The sequence below is a fragment of the Dipodomys ordii genome, unplaced genomic scaffold (assembly GCF_000151885.1).
Source record: "Dipodomys ordii isolate 6190 unplaced genomic scaffold, Dord_2.0 Scaffold4, whole genome shotgun sequence".
NCBI lineage: Eukaryota > Metazoa > Chordata > Mammalia > Rodentia > Heteromyidae > Dipodomys > Dipodomys ordii.
The window spans coordinates 28,242,293-28,257,673 of record NW_012267220.1 but is presented as its reverse complement, the minus strand read 5'-3'; the positions used below and the strand labels follow the sequence as shown (position 1 = coordinate 28,257,673).

Sequence of the window (15,381 nt, the reverse complement as noted above, 5' to 3'; positions counted from 1 at the left end):
AGTCTGTTTTACAGGTGGCTCTTGCCTCTAATCCTAGCTACTCTGAGGGCTAACATCTGAGCATTTCCACACAAGTCCAGCCCAGTCAGGAAAGTCTGAGACTCTTGTCTCCAACTAACCAAAAAAAGCTGCAAATGGAGCTGTGACTCACGTGGTAGAGCACTAACCTTGAGCATAAAAGCTCAGGGACAGCACACAGGCCCTGAGTTCAAGCCCCAGGAGCAGCACACAAAGAAGACCGAAGTTCACACACTTAGTCTATTGGAACTCCAAGGACAGGAAAAGATGGAGGAAATAACTGCTCCAGGATTTTCTCCAGCCATTGTGCCTTCAGGGTACTTGTACATGCCCCCCTTTTTTTTTTTTTTTTTGCAATACTCTGCTACAGCGTTGCTAGTTTCCAGAACCAGAAACAAACTGAACCTCTTTGGAACCCCAAAGTAGCAGGATCCATCTCATGAAAGACATATGGACAAGCCAAGACAAAATTGGGAATGGAGTTTGGGGGTAGCTCTCATACAGTGGCAGGAAAGAAGGAGGCTGTGGTTTTCTGGAAAGGAAGGTCTGGGGCCCTTTGCCCAGGTAAAGTCAACATTGATCATCTTCAGCCCATCTAAAAGTCTTCATGGAAAGTTGATCTCATTTGCCCATTGAGAGCAAATATTTGAATAATAAGAAGGGAGGTAAAACCACTTTCTCACCCTGTTTGGATCCTAGAAGCAAGAGGCTTTCTGCTGGGCAAAGAAAAGTTTAGTAGCTAATTATTTCTTTAATTTCCTCCTAATCAAGAAGCCCTTTAGAACAAGAACTTTTGCTTGCTGCTTCTCCACGAGGTCTAGTTCAGAGCATAAAGCAGTCCCACAACAATGCTTGTTGGCTGGCTGGTGATTTATTTAGTTGAAGGCAGTTTCTGGGCAGTTTTCCCAAACATCAGTCTTCTTTCTTTGAAGTCTGAGTTTTTTTGCCAAGAAGACCAGGTTGTGTGAAGTGGGGATTTTTTTATGAACAAGTTACCAAGACAAGCACTAGGCTAGGCACTGTAGAATTAAATTAATGTCCTTAGACATCATCAGGCTTACTAGGACTATATCCATTTGGTGGCTTACATTCTTGTTTCAGTGTAGACACCCTTCTATTTGTATCAGGACAACCTGTGTTTCTCTTCTTTCCTAAATAGCAAAACATCCATTCCTCTAATTTTTGGGGGAGAAAGGATCTCTCCTTGGGCTTCTCAAATGCTGGGATTATAGGTGTATACCACTATATCTAGTTCTTAGGTGCTCTTTTATCCATAATAGCAGCCTTAGTGCTTATAGAATCAATGATATGATATTTATTACATGTTTAGCCAAATTAAGTTGATGCCAGTGATATTGGGGCTATTTAAGATACTTTTTTTTTTAAATGAGCCAGTACTGAAACTTAAAGTTCAGGACCTTGCACTATTGTTTACTCAAGGATGGCACTCTCAAACTTGCCACACCTCTACTTCCAATTTTTGCTGATTAATTGAAGACAAAATTGTTTCAGATTTGTCTACCTGGGCCATCTTCTGGTCAGTTGTGGGGCGATTGTGGTGCTTGAAGTCAGTGCGTGGGTGCTGTCCCTGAGCTTTTTCACTCAAGGCTACAGCTCTACCACCGGAAGCCACAGTACCACTTCTGGTTTTCTGAAAGTGGTTCATTGGAAATAAGAATCTCACAGACTTTCTAGCCCGGTCTGGCTTTGAACCAGGATCCTCAGATCTCAGCCTCCTGAGTACCTGAGATTATAGGCAAGAGCCTATAAGAAGGATCTGACTAAGACTTGAGGGAGCAAGAACAGATAATTGAAGCAGGTCCTGAGTACAGTAGAATTCAAACAGAAGGATCATTGATTGGAATATCACAAATCCAGGACTTGCAGACTTCAGAAAAGGCCAGGGATTTCTAGGCAAGGAAAGGTGAATGAACGAACAAGGTGCAGGTAGCTCAAGTCTGTTATCCTAGCTGCACAGGAGGGAGATCTAATGATTGTGATTGGAAGCCAGCCAGGGCTGGAAAGTTCTTGAGACTCTTTCATCCAGTTGATCACCAAAGTAGCCAGAAGTGGAGCTGTGGCTCAAATGGGGGGTGGGGAGGGGAAAGGAAGGGTGGAGAGACACTCAAACACAGGGCCTAGGCCCTGAACTCAACCATAAGTACCAACACAGAAAACCAAACAAATAGAAAAGAACAGGTGAAGAGGCAGGTAGGGACAGGATTGGACAAGAGACAATGAAGAGACTGGCCTATAGGGGATTGTGTTAGAGAACACTAGTAAGATATTGAAAGGAGACCCACACCTGTAAGTCTAGCTACTCAGAGGCTGAGATCTGAGGATCACCATTCAAAGCCAGCCTGGGCAGTAATGTCTGTGAGACTCTTTATCTCCAATTAACTACCAAAAAATCAGAAGTAGAGCTATGGCTCAAATAGTAGAGCCCTAGCCTTGAACTGAAGAGCTCTGGGACAGTTCCCAGGCCGAGTTCAAGCCCCATGACTGACAAAAACAAACAAACAAAAAAGATTGGAAGGGGGAAGGGTGCATGTTATGGAAGACTTGAAGTCAACCAGGAGTTTGGAAATACAAAAGTGGAAGGATATGGGGCTGGGGAGGTGGCTCAGTGGTTGAGTGCTTGCCTTGCATGCATGAGGCCCTGGGTTCGATTCCTCAGCACCATATATGCAGAAAAATCTGGAAGTGCTGCTGTGGCTCAAGTGGTAGAGCGCTAGCCTTGAACTGAAAAGCTGAGAGACAGCACCCAGGCCAAGAGTTCAGACCCCATGACCAACAAAAAACAAAAACAAAACAAAAAAAAAGTGGGAGGATATGTCAGACATAGAGAATTAGTAATAGTAATTAGAGAAGGAACTAGAAAGAATGATGACATGTTTTAATAGACAGTAGGTTAGGTAGTATGCTTAAAAGTTGGGGAGGAGAGGGAGGATTTGACCAGGTGCTGGTTGCTCATGCCTGTAATCCTAGCTACTCAAGAGGTGAAGATCTGAGGATCACAGTGTGGACAGTAAAGTCTGAGACTATTATTTCTAATTAACCACCAAAAAGCCAGAAGAGGGAGTAGTAGAGTACTAGTTAAGCCTGAGTTCAGCACTCAGGATCTGAGTTCAAGCCCCACTGCCAGCACAGCAAAAAAAGAGGTTACAGTAGGATAAGGCAGCATTTGAATGGAAGTTTGTAGTCATTAGTTGGATATATAAGGGAGGAAGAGAAATAAGATGTACTTGTGTGTGTGTGTAGCTTTCCCATCACTGAATGAATGTCTGAGAGCAATTTACTTCAGGCAGGGAAGATTTGTGTTGCTTGTGGCTTCAGGTGGCAACCAGAAATTGACAAGAGACACAGCTTTCAGATTTGCCTCCATTGAACTACGTCCTCCAGTTAATACACTTCATTCCCAAGTTTCCAGAGTCTCCCCAACCAAATAGTACCAGCAACCTGAGAAATGTATTCTGCACATAAACGGGGTAACACTTAGTTTCCAAGCCATAACAGCATGTCAGAGTTGATTCTGATCTTCTTACCTGGCCTAACACTGAGTTGTGGTAGCTCTGGTAATTACCAGGTAGAATTCTGCTGTACAGTAATGGGTCCTAGCTCCTAACCAAGATGCCAGAGGAGAATCCACTGCCTGAGTGCAGAGGGACTTTTACAGTAAACTGTGACAACTATAAGCAGATTGTGTAATGATAGAAGGGGCTTCCCCCATATTGTTGGGAAGGTATCATTTTATAGGCCAAGTACATTAGCATGCTTCTGTAGTCCCAGCTACACAGGAGAATCACTTTAACCCAGCAGTTCAAGTTTCAGTTGGGCAACGTGGCAAGATCCCATCTGTTTAAAAACAAACTAGACTAATTTGGTAGCATGAGAATGTGGTTGGAATGCAGCTTATTCTCATTAATCAAGGCCTTTCCCTCTGCCACTGCCACACTCAGCCTCTGGCTTTCTATCTTATCAGACTGTTTTCTTTCCAGCTACAACTTGGCTTCCAGCCTTGGTGTATTATGGAGACATAAGAAAAAAGCTTTCCTTAAAAGTTTCTTTGCCCAGAACTGGGTCATGTGCCAGCATTACCAAATCCTGGCAAAGGGGAGAAAACTATCACAATTAGAGGGCCACTACTATTCCTGAGCCCTGTGGGAAGAGAAGCAGCTAGTAGCTCACCAGTGCTTCTCAAACTACGTGTGCAGAGGAATCCACAAGGAGCTTGTGAAAATGCAGATTCGGGTTCATTTACTCATGGGTCTATCTGAGATTCTGCATGTCTAACCACCTCCTAGGGACCTACTGGACCTGTGGCACTGTGTGTGTGCCTTAAGGCTTTGAGTAGGAAGGAGCCAGTAAAGGAAGCTGCAGCTCCCCACCCCCACACACCATCGCCACTTTCTGGAACACTGGCTGGTCTTGGAGTGAACACTTTCTATTCTAGTCCTGGCACAGCCTGTCTTTTGAAGCAGGTGGCTTAATAATGACAAATGACCTTTGTAGATGCACTTTGCAATTTATGAAGCCAATTTCTTACCCCATCATTTTCAGTCTTTATATTTTGCTAGTTTTTCTATGACAAAGTGAAGCCTAGAGAGCTTTTTTTTTTTGTGGGGGGGAGGGGTCCGGTCCTGGGGCCTGAGCTCTGGGCCTGGACGCTGTCCCTCAGCTCTTCAGCTCAAGGCTAACGCTCTACCACTTGAGCCACAGCGCCACTTCTGGCTTTTTCTGCTTATGTGGTGCTGAGGAATCGAACCCAGGGCCTCATGCATACAAGGTAAGTGCTCTACCACTGAGCCACCTTCCCAGCCCCTAGAGCTAACTTCTTAAAGGTCACGTAGTTCACTAAGGAGAGGCAGGTCAGAACCCAAATGTTTTCTCACCTAGGGCTCTTCTGGTTGGTTCTGTATATATTCTGTGAGCCCCTTCTACCTAATGGAATGGAGGTTTTCTACTTTCTGGCCATCACTTGGATCTTTCAGTACTTTGTCTAGCATTTCCCTTTCAGAGATTGGTGAAACAAAGCTAGTAAGATTAGCCCTGGGATATATAAGCTCAAGCCCTCAAATTAAAGGCTCATCCTAGCTACTCAGGTTGAGATCTGAGGATCTTAATTTGAAGCCAGCCCAGGCAGGAATCTCCATTAGACTTATCTCCAATTAACCATTAAGAAACAAACAAACAACTAACAACAAACCAGCTGGAAGTAGAGCTGCAGCAGCCCAAGTGATAGAGCACTAGCCTTGAGCACAGAGACTGCACCCAGGCCCTGAGTTCAAGTGTCAGGACTAGCACAAAGCAAAACATAAAAACAAATACCCAGATTGAAGATAGCTCCTGCCATTAATGTATGAGTGACACAGTATGAAATTAATCCCAGTGGTAAGTAACTGGCTTTCATTTTTTTGCCAGTCCTGGGGCTTGAACTCAGGGCCTAGGCATTGTCCTTGAGCTGCTTTTGCTCAAGGCTACTAGCACTCTACCACTTGAGCCACAGTGCCACTTCCAGCTTTTTCTGTTGATGTGGTACTGAAGAATCGAACCCAGGGCTTTATGCATGCTAGCCACGCACTCTTACCACTAAGCCACCTTCCCAGTCCTGTAGCTAGCTCTTAATATTTCCATCTTCCTTTTCAGGGTGTTTCTGTGGCCTGGGACTGGTTAGCACCAACAAGTCCTGCTCAATGCCACCCATCAGTTTCCAAGACCTTCCCCTCAACATCTACATGGTCATCTTTGGCACCGGCATTTTTGTCTTTATGCTCAGCCTCATTTTCTGCTGTTATTTCATCAGGTATGTAAGGTCACTGATCAATCTGGGAGCAGAGTCAAGGAAAAAAGACCAGGGTTGGGGGCAGGGCTGAGTGAGGGTCCCAAAGCTAATACTGCTAATACTGCTGCTCGGAGCACATGGCTTACCCTGTACCCCTCTCTGGTATCTGTGCTTCTATTTCTGTCAGCCTATCAAGTTGTCCCAGAGCATATAAGGTCACTGAGGGTTGGACTGCACCCTACCTCTTGGTCAGTTACTCTAAGGTTGCCTAGTATTACTTACTGTCTGACTGAGTAAGTGAGTTGGTGGTCTTCTTAATTCAGTGGTCTTCTCCTGACTTAAGTTCTCTAGTTATCTAGGAATCCGTGGGCACCAATTACTCCAGCAGAATGTGATTTTGTTTTTGGTTTTTTGCCCTCCTGGCAAAATCCTGTTGTCAACTCTAGATAATGATATTAGCCATATCTGGAGAGCTACTTCATTTTTGTTTTGTTTTGTTTGTTTTGTTTTTTAGCCGGTCCTGGCTTGAATTCAAGGCTTGCTCAAGATTAGCCCTCTACCACTTGAGAGCCACAGTGCCACTTCTGGCTTTTTCTGTGTATGTGGTACTGGGGAATCAAAGCCAGGGCTTCATGCATGCTAGGCAAGCCTCTACCACTAAGCCATATTCCCGGCCCAGAGAGTTACTCATTTTTGTACCTTGTAAGGGCCTACTTTGTTTGCTTGTTTTGTTACTGGTCCTGTTGTTTGAACTCAAGGCCTAGCTGCTGTCATTGAGTTTTTGTGCTCAGGGCTGGTGCTCTACTTTTGAGTCACTGTTCTGCTTCTGGCCATGGTGGTTAAGTCTCACAGACATTTCTGCCCTGGATGGTTTTGAGCCATGATCCTTAGATCTCAGCCTCCTGAGCAGGATTACTCATGAGCCACTAGTGCCTGGCTCCTTTCCCTTTTCTTGAATGCCAAGTTTCCTCTTTCAAACTATTCTTATCAATGGCCTATAAGCAGATTGTATAATGATAGAAGGGGTTTCCCCCATATTGTTGGGAAGGTATCATTTTATAGGCCAAGTGCATTAGCATGCTTCTGTAGGCCCAGCTACTCAGGAGAAACACATACAACCCCCAAATCCAGCAATTTACCTAATTTCCCCGAAATCTAATACCAAAGACTTACTTAGGATGAGAATTGGAGGAACATAAAACCAGCTCTTTCCATATATACATGGACTCACACATGCTTTGTGTGTGCACGCACATATGCAAACCTGCACGCACACACGCGCGCGCGCACACACACACACACACACACACACACACACTCCAAAGGCAACAGCAGAAAATCCAGAGACAATCTTTCTACCCAGGAAATGGGTGACAAGGATTTCCTAAGGGCCAATAATAGGCATGACCTTAAGTTGTCAGCCTAGTCTTTGTCAAGGGCCTTTGTGTGTGCCAAGCATGTGGCCAGCATTTGGTAAATCATTTCGATCACTGAATTCTGAGACCAATGCTACAGTTTAAGTATTTGCCTGCTGTATAAATGAAGACATTCATGCCCTGACAGTTAAGGGTCTGCCCAAGGTCATGACATCCAGAGAGATGCTGAGGTGGTCAATCTGGGCACAATGCGTCTTTCATTTCAGATTCCTTCCATATATTTGTTTGCCTTCTGTCCCTTCATGGGAAGTCGGGGAGCTGCTGGGGTGACTGTGCCTTCCCCTTACAGCTGGGTACAGGGATCCTATAGAACAGACTGGGAAGCTGAGTACCACCGGTTTGTGTCTCTTTGCGTGGAGCAGAAAAGCACAGAGTGGTAACCCCATGGTACAAAAGCTATTCCTACTGTGGTACTGCTGGGGGCCACCTTTCCCTTCTGCAAGTGATCTGTTACTTCATCACCCTGCCCTCTGTCTTACAGCCAGCCTGAAGCCAGTTGACCCTGGAGTTTTCATAGGTCCAGAAGCTCACTAATGTCTTATATGTGCCTATATATAGAAAGACATACAAGCTCAGAAGCCACTTCCTCTCCTTGCTTCTCTGTTTCCTTCTCGGCCAAAATAGGCTCATGACCACTGTTTCTGATCTGGTGAGCTCATGAACCAAGGCCAGCTACCCCCTTCTTCTCCCACTCAGAGCTGCCCTGTATGTCCTACACAGGATGGAAGGGCTAGTGGAGCACAAATAGGCAGGAAAGGAACAATTATTTTCAGGATCTGGCTGCATTGTTTGTTCTAAAAGGGAAAAGAGGAAAGGGAGAGCCTGCTGGCAGTGGCTACAAATGGGCTCATTGAAATTGGAGTATTTTTAGTTGCTTTGCTCAACCAGCAGCTGAGAAGGCCACCTGTCCAAAGCTGTTGGCCTCCCTCCCCAGCTGGAATGCCCAAGGTCTTTGCTTTCTGCTCTGTTTTCTTTACAACCTTTTCAGCCCTGTTTTCAATATGATCTAATCCTTCCTGAACTGAATTGTTTCTGTAGGATGAAGGCACAGCTCTCAAGCCCTTCTCCATTCTAAGATGGCTGGAGGTTCTTGGGTAAACACTAGCCAGACTAGAGGGGTGATAGCCAGGGGTACCTTCGACTCCTAGGGCCTGACAAGCCGAAAGGCGCCTCATATATTTATACAAGTATAGACATGTTGCAGAGATGTGTGGCTTTCCCTTACTCCCCAGACAAAGAGTTCAGAAAGGGATGTAGATAAGTATAGTTATTGTCTAGTATAGCTTTGACCTCAGAACCATGAAAGAAAAAGAGAGAACACACACAAATGAACCACATGCAGGCCTTATACTATTTCCTTTACTCAGCCATCATGGAGCAGCAGTGTTTCTTTTTTTCCCTCAGGAGACTGCTAAGACCTTCCTGATCATGGGAGCATGTCTTTTTACCCCAGGCTAATTCAGTACTAGCCAGTGCCCCTTCCTCTTGGAAATTGGGCAAGAAACATTTGTATTATATATGGAAACTTTCTCTGAGCTGGGTGCTTTATACTGATAATCCCAGCATTCAAGAGGTATAGGCAGAAGGATGGTGAGTTTGATACCAATGTGGGGTACTTAAAGAGACCTACCCTGTTTGAAACAATTAAAAACCTTTTTTTCTGGACTAAAGAGCTCCCTGCCAGTTAATAATGGGACAGTAGGAGGACTGGCTAGACATTCAGCCCAACTCTGCAATGAACAGAAAGCACAAGGTGGAGAGAAGAGACAGTAGCTGTGCTACCCAGCCCCAACCCTGGCAGGAGTCCACTTGGACCAGACTTCTCCCCAGGCTCCAGGAACATAGACTTGCCAGGTCACATGACCTCCTGTCAGGAAGGATGGAGGAGGATTGTAGCCTGATCTTATCTTCCCTGTACCACCCTGGGCATAGCCTGCCTGTACCTTCTTCCTCTCGGACTACCCCAGGGGCATTTCAACCTCTAGTGATTTGAGGTTCTATTTTCTAAGTTTGGCCAGCAATCCATTTTCTGTAGGCTTTGTAAGTTGGGAAGTCTTGGTCACCCAGCTCTGTGTTACTGTGCAAAAGCAGAATATATAGACTGAGCCAGGTGCCAGAAGCTCATGCCTATAATCCTAGCTACTCAGGAGGCTGAGATCTGAGGAACATGGTTCAAAGCCAGCCTAGGCAGGAAAGGCTGTGAGACTCTTATCTCCAATTAACCACTCAAAAACTGGAAGTGATGCTGTTGCTTAAGTGGTAGAGTGGTGGCCTTGAGCAAAAAGAGCTAGGCCCTGAATTCAAATCCTATGACTGACAAAAAAAGGGAGGGGAGGTGTGAGAAAGCGCCATTAGTTTCCATGGGGCCATCTAAAGTTATCTGTAGCTGTCCATGGTGGTGCATGCTTGTAGGTTTAGCACTCAAGAGACCAGTGCAAAGGGATCCTGAGTTCAAGGCCAGTGTAAGCTGCATAGCAAAACCTTGTTCATCAAAAACAAAAACAAGCAGAACTGACTACAGAATTCAGAGTAAAAGTTTTCCCTACTGAAAATGAAACCATGCAAAATCAGTTCATGATTACAATGGGAGCCATTTGCACCGTAAGCCATTCGGAGAAAACTTCATGAAATGTGGGCTGTGTTTCCAAATCACATCACATTCTCAGGATTGTGGTGTATTCCACCTAATGGGACAGGTCATGTTCTGTGGTAAAGGACAGGCTCTGTAATCACATAGCTTTTGATTCTGATCCAGGCACTCTTGCCAACTAGCTCTGGGAAATTTGCTTCATTTCTTTGGGCTCCATTTGCCTTATCTATAAAAGGGAAAATATCCCCCTCTTAAATGTTTTTTGGATCCAGTGAGAACACATTGGACAATGTCTCTCTGGGAGCAACACACAACATGTCCTTGGTGAACTATTATGCCATTGCTATTAGTAACAACATGCCATGTTTTGGCTTTTGAGAGTCAGGCTGTCTGCAGCCCACTGGCTTAGAATGAAAAGGAGAGAACAAAGAAGATGTAGTCTGGGTAGTTTGTCTGGCACTGAAGACAAGTGTGCTTTGATTCTAGAATTTCTTCTATTCTCTGAGTGGAAAATTCCCCAGGGTCAACAGAAACTTACTGATCCTTCTACCCTGGCGATGTGGAAATATCCCTCTTAAGAATATCTGTGTAACTCCCTGTGTACATCCCATAAGCACATCCCAAGGAATTTACTGGGAAAGATCAAGAGAGGAGAGAATGAGCTCTTTGGGGTGCTTTATGGAGAATCTTCCAGCTTGGCAGTAAATCAGTAAGGGTCTGAGTCCTTAGTGAACTCTGAGTGGCCTGCATAGGTCCAAACCATGACTTGTGCTAGCTGTGGGTCAAGGGACCCTTGCCTCACTGCTAGAAGGATGCTCAAGTATTCAGCCAGCCCAGCTTAATGTCATGGCTCTGTCTATGAAAAGGAAGAGTAACCTGCTATCTTCCTTTTTTTTCCCCCAGCAAACTCCGGAACCAAGCACAGAGTGAACGATACGGCTATAAGGAGGTAACATTCTACCCTTTCCCTGTTTCTTCCTGGGCTCCACTTACCCTGATAGGAAGGAGACAGGAGGACAAGCCCAAGCTCCCCTGCCTAAGTTCCCTTGTCCTCTCTCCCTGGATCTCCCTGAGACTCGCTCTCCTGTTACTTGTCCTCTGGCTGGTCTTGTCCAGTCTTTCCAGAGCCTTTCAAGAGAGATTGGAGTCTCCGTTGGGGAAGACTGGGGCTACCTCATTGGCTCCTTTGTATAATTGATGCCTTTAGACCTCATCCCTCCTTTTTCCCTCCCCAGGTGGTTCTTAAAGGTGATGCCAAGAAGTTACAGCTTTATGGGGTAAGTGTCCTCCTGGGATCACAAAAAGGTTTAGGTAGTATGACACATTGCCCCAGGAATCCTGCTGTGCGGAATCTTTAAGGGAAGGATAGTTACACCACTTTCTGTCCTAGACAGAAAGAACTCAGCTAGCTTTCCTAATGTTAGTTCCTGTGGCCTGTTATTCCCTAAAGAAAATAAAAGCATTGTTAACGTACCCTGTGTTTAACCAACTAGCTCTGATTAATGTGGCCACTGCAGTAACTCTCCCTCTCCCTGTGACGCTCTCTCAATATGCACCAAACCTGGGGGCCTCTCAGTTCTGACTTTTTATGATCTGTCCCACCTATGCCTTTGAAGATACCTCATTTCCCATAGCTACAGACCTTCCTAACTAGAGAGGATTTGTGGTTGTCTGGTAGTAGGGAGGATTCCGGCATCACCAAGCACGAGACTGCCTAGCACGAGACTGCCTAGACATAGCCTCATTCCCCTCTTGTTTTTTTGATGTCTGCTATTATACCTCCAGTTCCATAGCAATTTGTCTTATAAACTTAGGCTTAGATGTCTCCTAAGCCTTCTTCTGTAAGAATAATGCAGCGAAGATCATTATGGGAACTGAAGTATAGATTTAAAGAATTTAACTGGGTTTAGCCACTGGTGGTTTATGCCTATAATCCTTGCTGCTTAAGTGGCTGAGATCTGAGTATTGCAGTTCAAAGCCATCTTGGGCAGGAAAGTCTGTGAGACTCTATTTTCAATTAAATTTCTGAGAAGGCTGGAAGTGGTGCTGTGGCTTAAGTGGTAGAGTGCTAGCCTTGAACAGTGCCCAGGCCTTGATTTCAAGCTCCACAACCAACAACAACAGCAAAAATTTAACTGGGGCTGACTGCCAGTGGCTCACACCTATAATACAAGTTCAAAGCCAGCCTCAAGCCAGAAATTTCATGAGATTCTTTTTCGGGGTGGGGGGTTAGAGGGGGTCAGTCATGGAGCTTTAACTCGGCCTGGGCACTGTCCCTCAGCTCTATGAGATTCTTTATCTCCAATTAACCCAGCTAAGAGATGGAAGTGGAGCTGTGGATCAAGTGGTAGAGTGCCATGCCAGCCTTGAGCAGAAAGAACAAGCAAGGATGCAACTCTTGAGAGATTCAGGCTCTAGTACCCATATAAAGAAAAAGAGGGATGGAGGGAAATAGGATGGACGAAAGATAGAGAAGGTGAGGTGGGAGAAAGATACTAGGACAACTGAAGAACTAAAATTTATATAGATTTTTTCTTCTATTTTGGTTAGTTTAAATTTAAGTAGCCACCTATGGTTAATGCATAAAACAGGGCTGGAGGAGGCTGAGCTGACTCTGATTTCTTGGCCAGGGATGAAATCATGGATATTCAGGATGGTTAATAAGCTTCTCCTCTGTCTCACAACACTCTCTTCTCTTTGCAGCAAACCTGTGCAGTCTGTCTAGAAGACTTCAAGGGGAAGGATGAGCTGGGTGTGCTCCCGTGCCAACATGCCTTTCACCGCAAGTATGTGGGGATGTGGCCAGGGCTGCCTGCTCTATGGAGAAGAAATAATCAGGGCTGCCTGCCCTATGGAGGAGAAATAATCAGGGAGCATCGTATAAAACTTCCCCAAGCCAGGAACTGATGGCTCATGCCTGTAATCCTAGCTACTCAGGAGGCTGAGATCTGAGGATCGTGGTTCAAAGCCAGCCTGGGCAGGAAAGTCTGTGCCCAGGCCCAGGATCAACAAAAAAGCAAACAAACAAACTTCCCAATTACCTGTCACCTGCCATCTACCCCCAACTGCCAGTGAGATCAAGGGTCTATCCTGTCTATATATCCAGTCATTCCGAAGGGTTAGGTTGGGTACATTCTTATTCTGAGGAGCAACTGGAGCAGTCTGTGGTGTCTTCTTAGAGAGGTCATAGTTCTCTCATTCGCAGGTGTCTGGTGAAATGGCTGGAAGTTCGCTGTGTCTGCCCCATGTGCAACAAGCCCATTGCTGGTCCTACAGAAGCCACTCAGAGCATTGGGATCCTATTGGATGAGCTGGTGTGAAGGCAGCCTGCACAGAAGCTGGAGAACGCCTAGGCCCTCTCTTGCATAACTACAGTGGACAAAACAATTGGGTGGTGACAGCCATGCTTACCAAAAGGGGAGGACACTGGGCTTTCTCCAATAGGGCAAGACCAGTGGCACACTTGCCTTTTCTGAAGCTCCCTTTCCTGTTACTCCGTACTGATGGCCTCAGCCAACCAGACCATTGCAAAGCCAGTACCGAACGGTCCACCTGCCTCATCTCTGCTCAGGGAAGGTGTCCACCTTCATCTGGCCATGAACACAGCACCCTCTTCGGGTTTGCCCTGAGGAGGACAAGATGCACTTACCTGGAAGGGATAAGCTGGCTCTGCCTCACCACTCCTTCCCTCTTCACCCCGCTTCCCCCCTAAGACAGGAACGATCAGAGAAGGAGAGGCTGAGAGGCTAGAAGGCTCTGCATTAAAACCGGGGTGGAGTGAGGAACTGTCTGAGGACAAAGTCAATGTTTACAAGGGACCTATCAGAACAAGGATGGCCCGGGACTGGCTGACAGGAACTGGGAAATCCATCCTCTGCTAGGATCTGAGGTGCTACCCACTCTCTCCCTCCTCCCCCGATCAGAGCTTCCTATTCCATGGTGGGGATTGAGAACCTCTACGGAGGAAGGGCTTGTTTTATGCTCAACTAATACCCAGGGGTTTTTTACTGGGGGGGGGGGGTTTCCCCCTTAAAGGAACAAAAGGGGCCTTTGGGTCAGGGGGTGATTTGGTTACAGGAGCAACAGAAACCTGCCTTCCCCTTTGTACATAGTATTTTTATACTTTATCCTCAACATCTCAGGCTTTGCAAATGGGACCTCCCCTTCTCCCCAGAACTGAGGGGGAGATCGGAGTCTTCTCTCCAGAGTGGGTGAGGATGGGAGAATGTGATGTATTTAAAGAAAATTAAATTTAATAACAGGTTTCTCTAACCAGATTTTTGTTGTGACTGTGGTCTGGGCTTGTTGGCTTCTCTGCCAGTAGAGGGAACAGAACTCTCTAACTGCCCCCTCTCAATTCCTCTTCTCCCAGTCAGAGTTGCGCACAAAGCTTCCTTATCTCTGCAAGGAAAATTGATAGATTGGGTATATGTATGCATGCACACAGGCACACAGGCTAGGAGTGAGGCTTGAGGCCTGAGCACAGCCCGTTAGGGCTGGCACTCTACTACTTGAGTTCCACTTCGGGTTCTGTTTTGCTGGTTAATTGGAAATAGTCTCATGGACTTGTCTCCCCAGGTTGCTTTGAACCATAATCCTCTGATCTTAGCTTCCTAGCTAACACTACAGACAGGAGCCCTCAGCCCCCAGCCAGTGTGTGTATTAAGGCCATCTTGTTACTTAGTTCAGTGTTTCCAGAACACCTGCTTCCTGCACCATCACCAGAAAATGAGGGCTTTTCTCTGCTTCCCAGACTCTACATGTAATTACAAGTTTTTGTTTTGGTCTGTTATAGGGCTTGATCTGGGAGCCTGGATGCTGGCCTTGAATCTCTTTGTGCTCAAGGCTAGTGCTCGACCACTTCAGCCACAGCTTCACTTCCAGTTTTCTGGTGGCTACTTGGATATAAGAGTCTCAGGGATATTCCTGTATGGGCTGGCTTTGAACCAGGATCCTCATCTGTGATCTGAATAGCCAGCATTACAGGCATGAGTCCCTGGTGCCCCACCAATTATAGGTCTATGAGATTCATGCATGATAAGCATTTCAGTGGGTTTCACTAAAAATGGAGGGAGGAAGTGGCGCTGTGGCTCAAGTGGTAGAGCACTAACCTTGAGCTGAAGAGCTGAAGGACAGCACCCAGGCCCAGAGTTCAAGACTCACAACTGACCCAAAAAAATGGGAAAAGGGGAGTTACTTTGATCAAGTGAGTTTTTATAAAGATTTTAATATAAGGCAAACATTTCCTGACCCATGCAGGAAATGGAAGTTAAAGACTCAAAATGGCAGCTATTACTTGCCTTTATTCTTTTCTGAGATAGGAGAATAAATACACATGTTCATGAAGTCTAGCAAACTTTCTTTTTTTTTTTTTTTTGGGTCCGGTTGTGGGGCCTGAACTCTGGGCCTGAGCACTGTCCCTCAGCTCTTCAGCTCAAGGCTAGTGCTCTACCACTTGAGCCACAGCTCCACTTCTGGCTTTCTTTTTGCTTATGTGGTGCTGAGGAATCGAACCCAGGGCCTTAGGCATGCAAGGCAAGCACTCTACCACTGAG

General features: G+C 45.8%; 1 protein-coding gene across 1 annotated transcript in view; it reads left to right on the top strand.

The window, feature by feature from the left end:
- The window catches only part of Rnf122 (ring finger protein 122), an 18,882-nt gene extending 4,795 nt beyond the window's left edge, over positions 1 to 14,087 (top strand). Inside the window, exons 2-6 of the mRNA XM_013024952.1 lie at positions 5,665 to 5,821; positions 10,730 to 10,775; positions 11,062 to 11,103; positions 12,530 to 12,612; positions 13,032 to 14,087. Coding sequence (XP_012880406.1) covers positions 5,665 to 5,821; positions 10,730 to 10,775; positions 11,062 to 11,103; positions 12,530 to 12,612; positions 13,032 to 13,146 — 443 coding nt within the window. The 3' untranslated portion in view covers positions 13,147 to 14,087. The remainder of the gene's footprint in view (positions 1 to 5,664; positions 5,822 to 10,729; positions 10,776 to 11,061; positions 11,104 to 12,529; positions 12,613 to 13,031) is intronic.
- Positions 14,088 to 15,381: the final 1,294 nt, after the last annotated feature.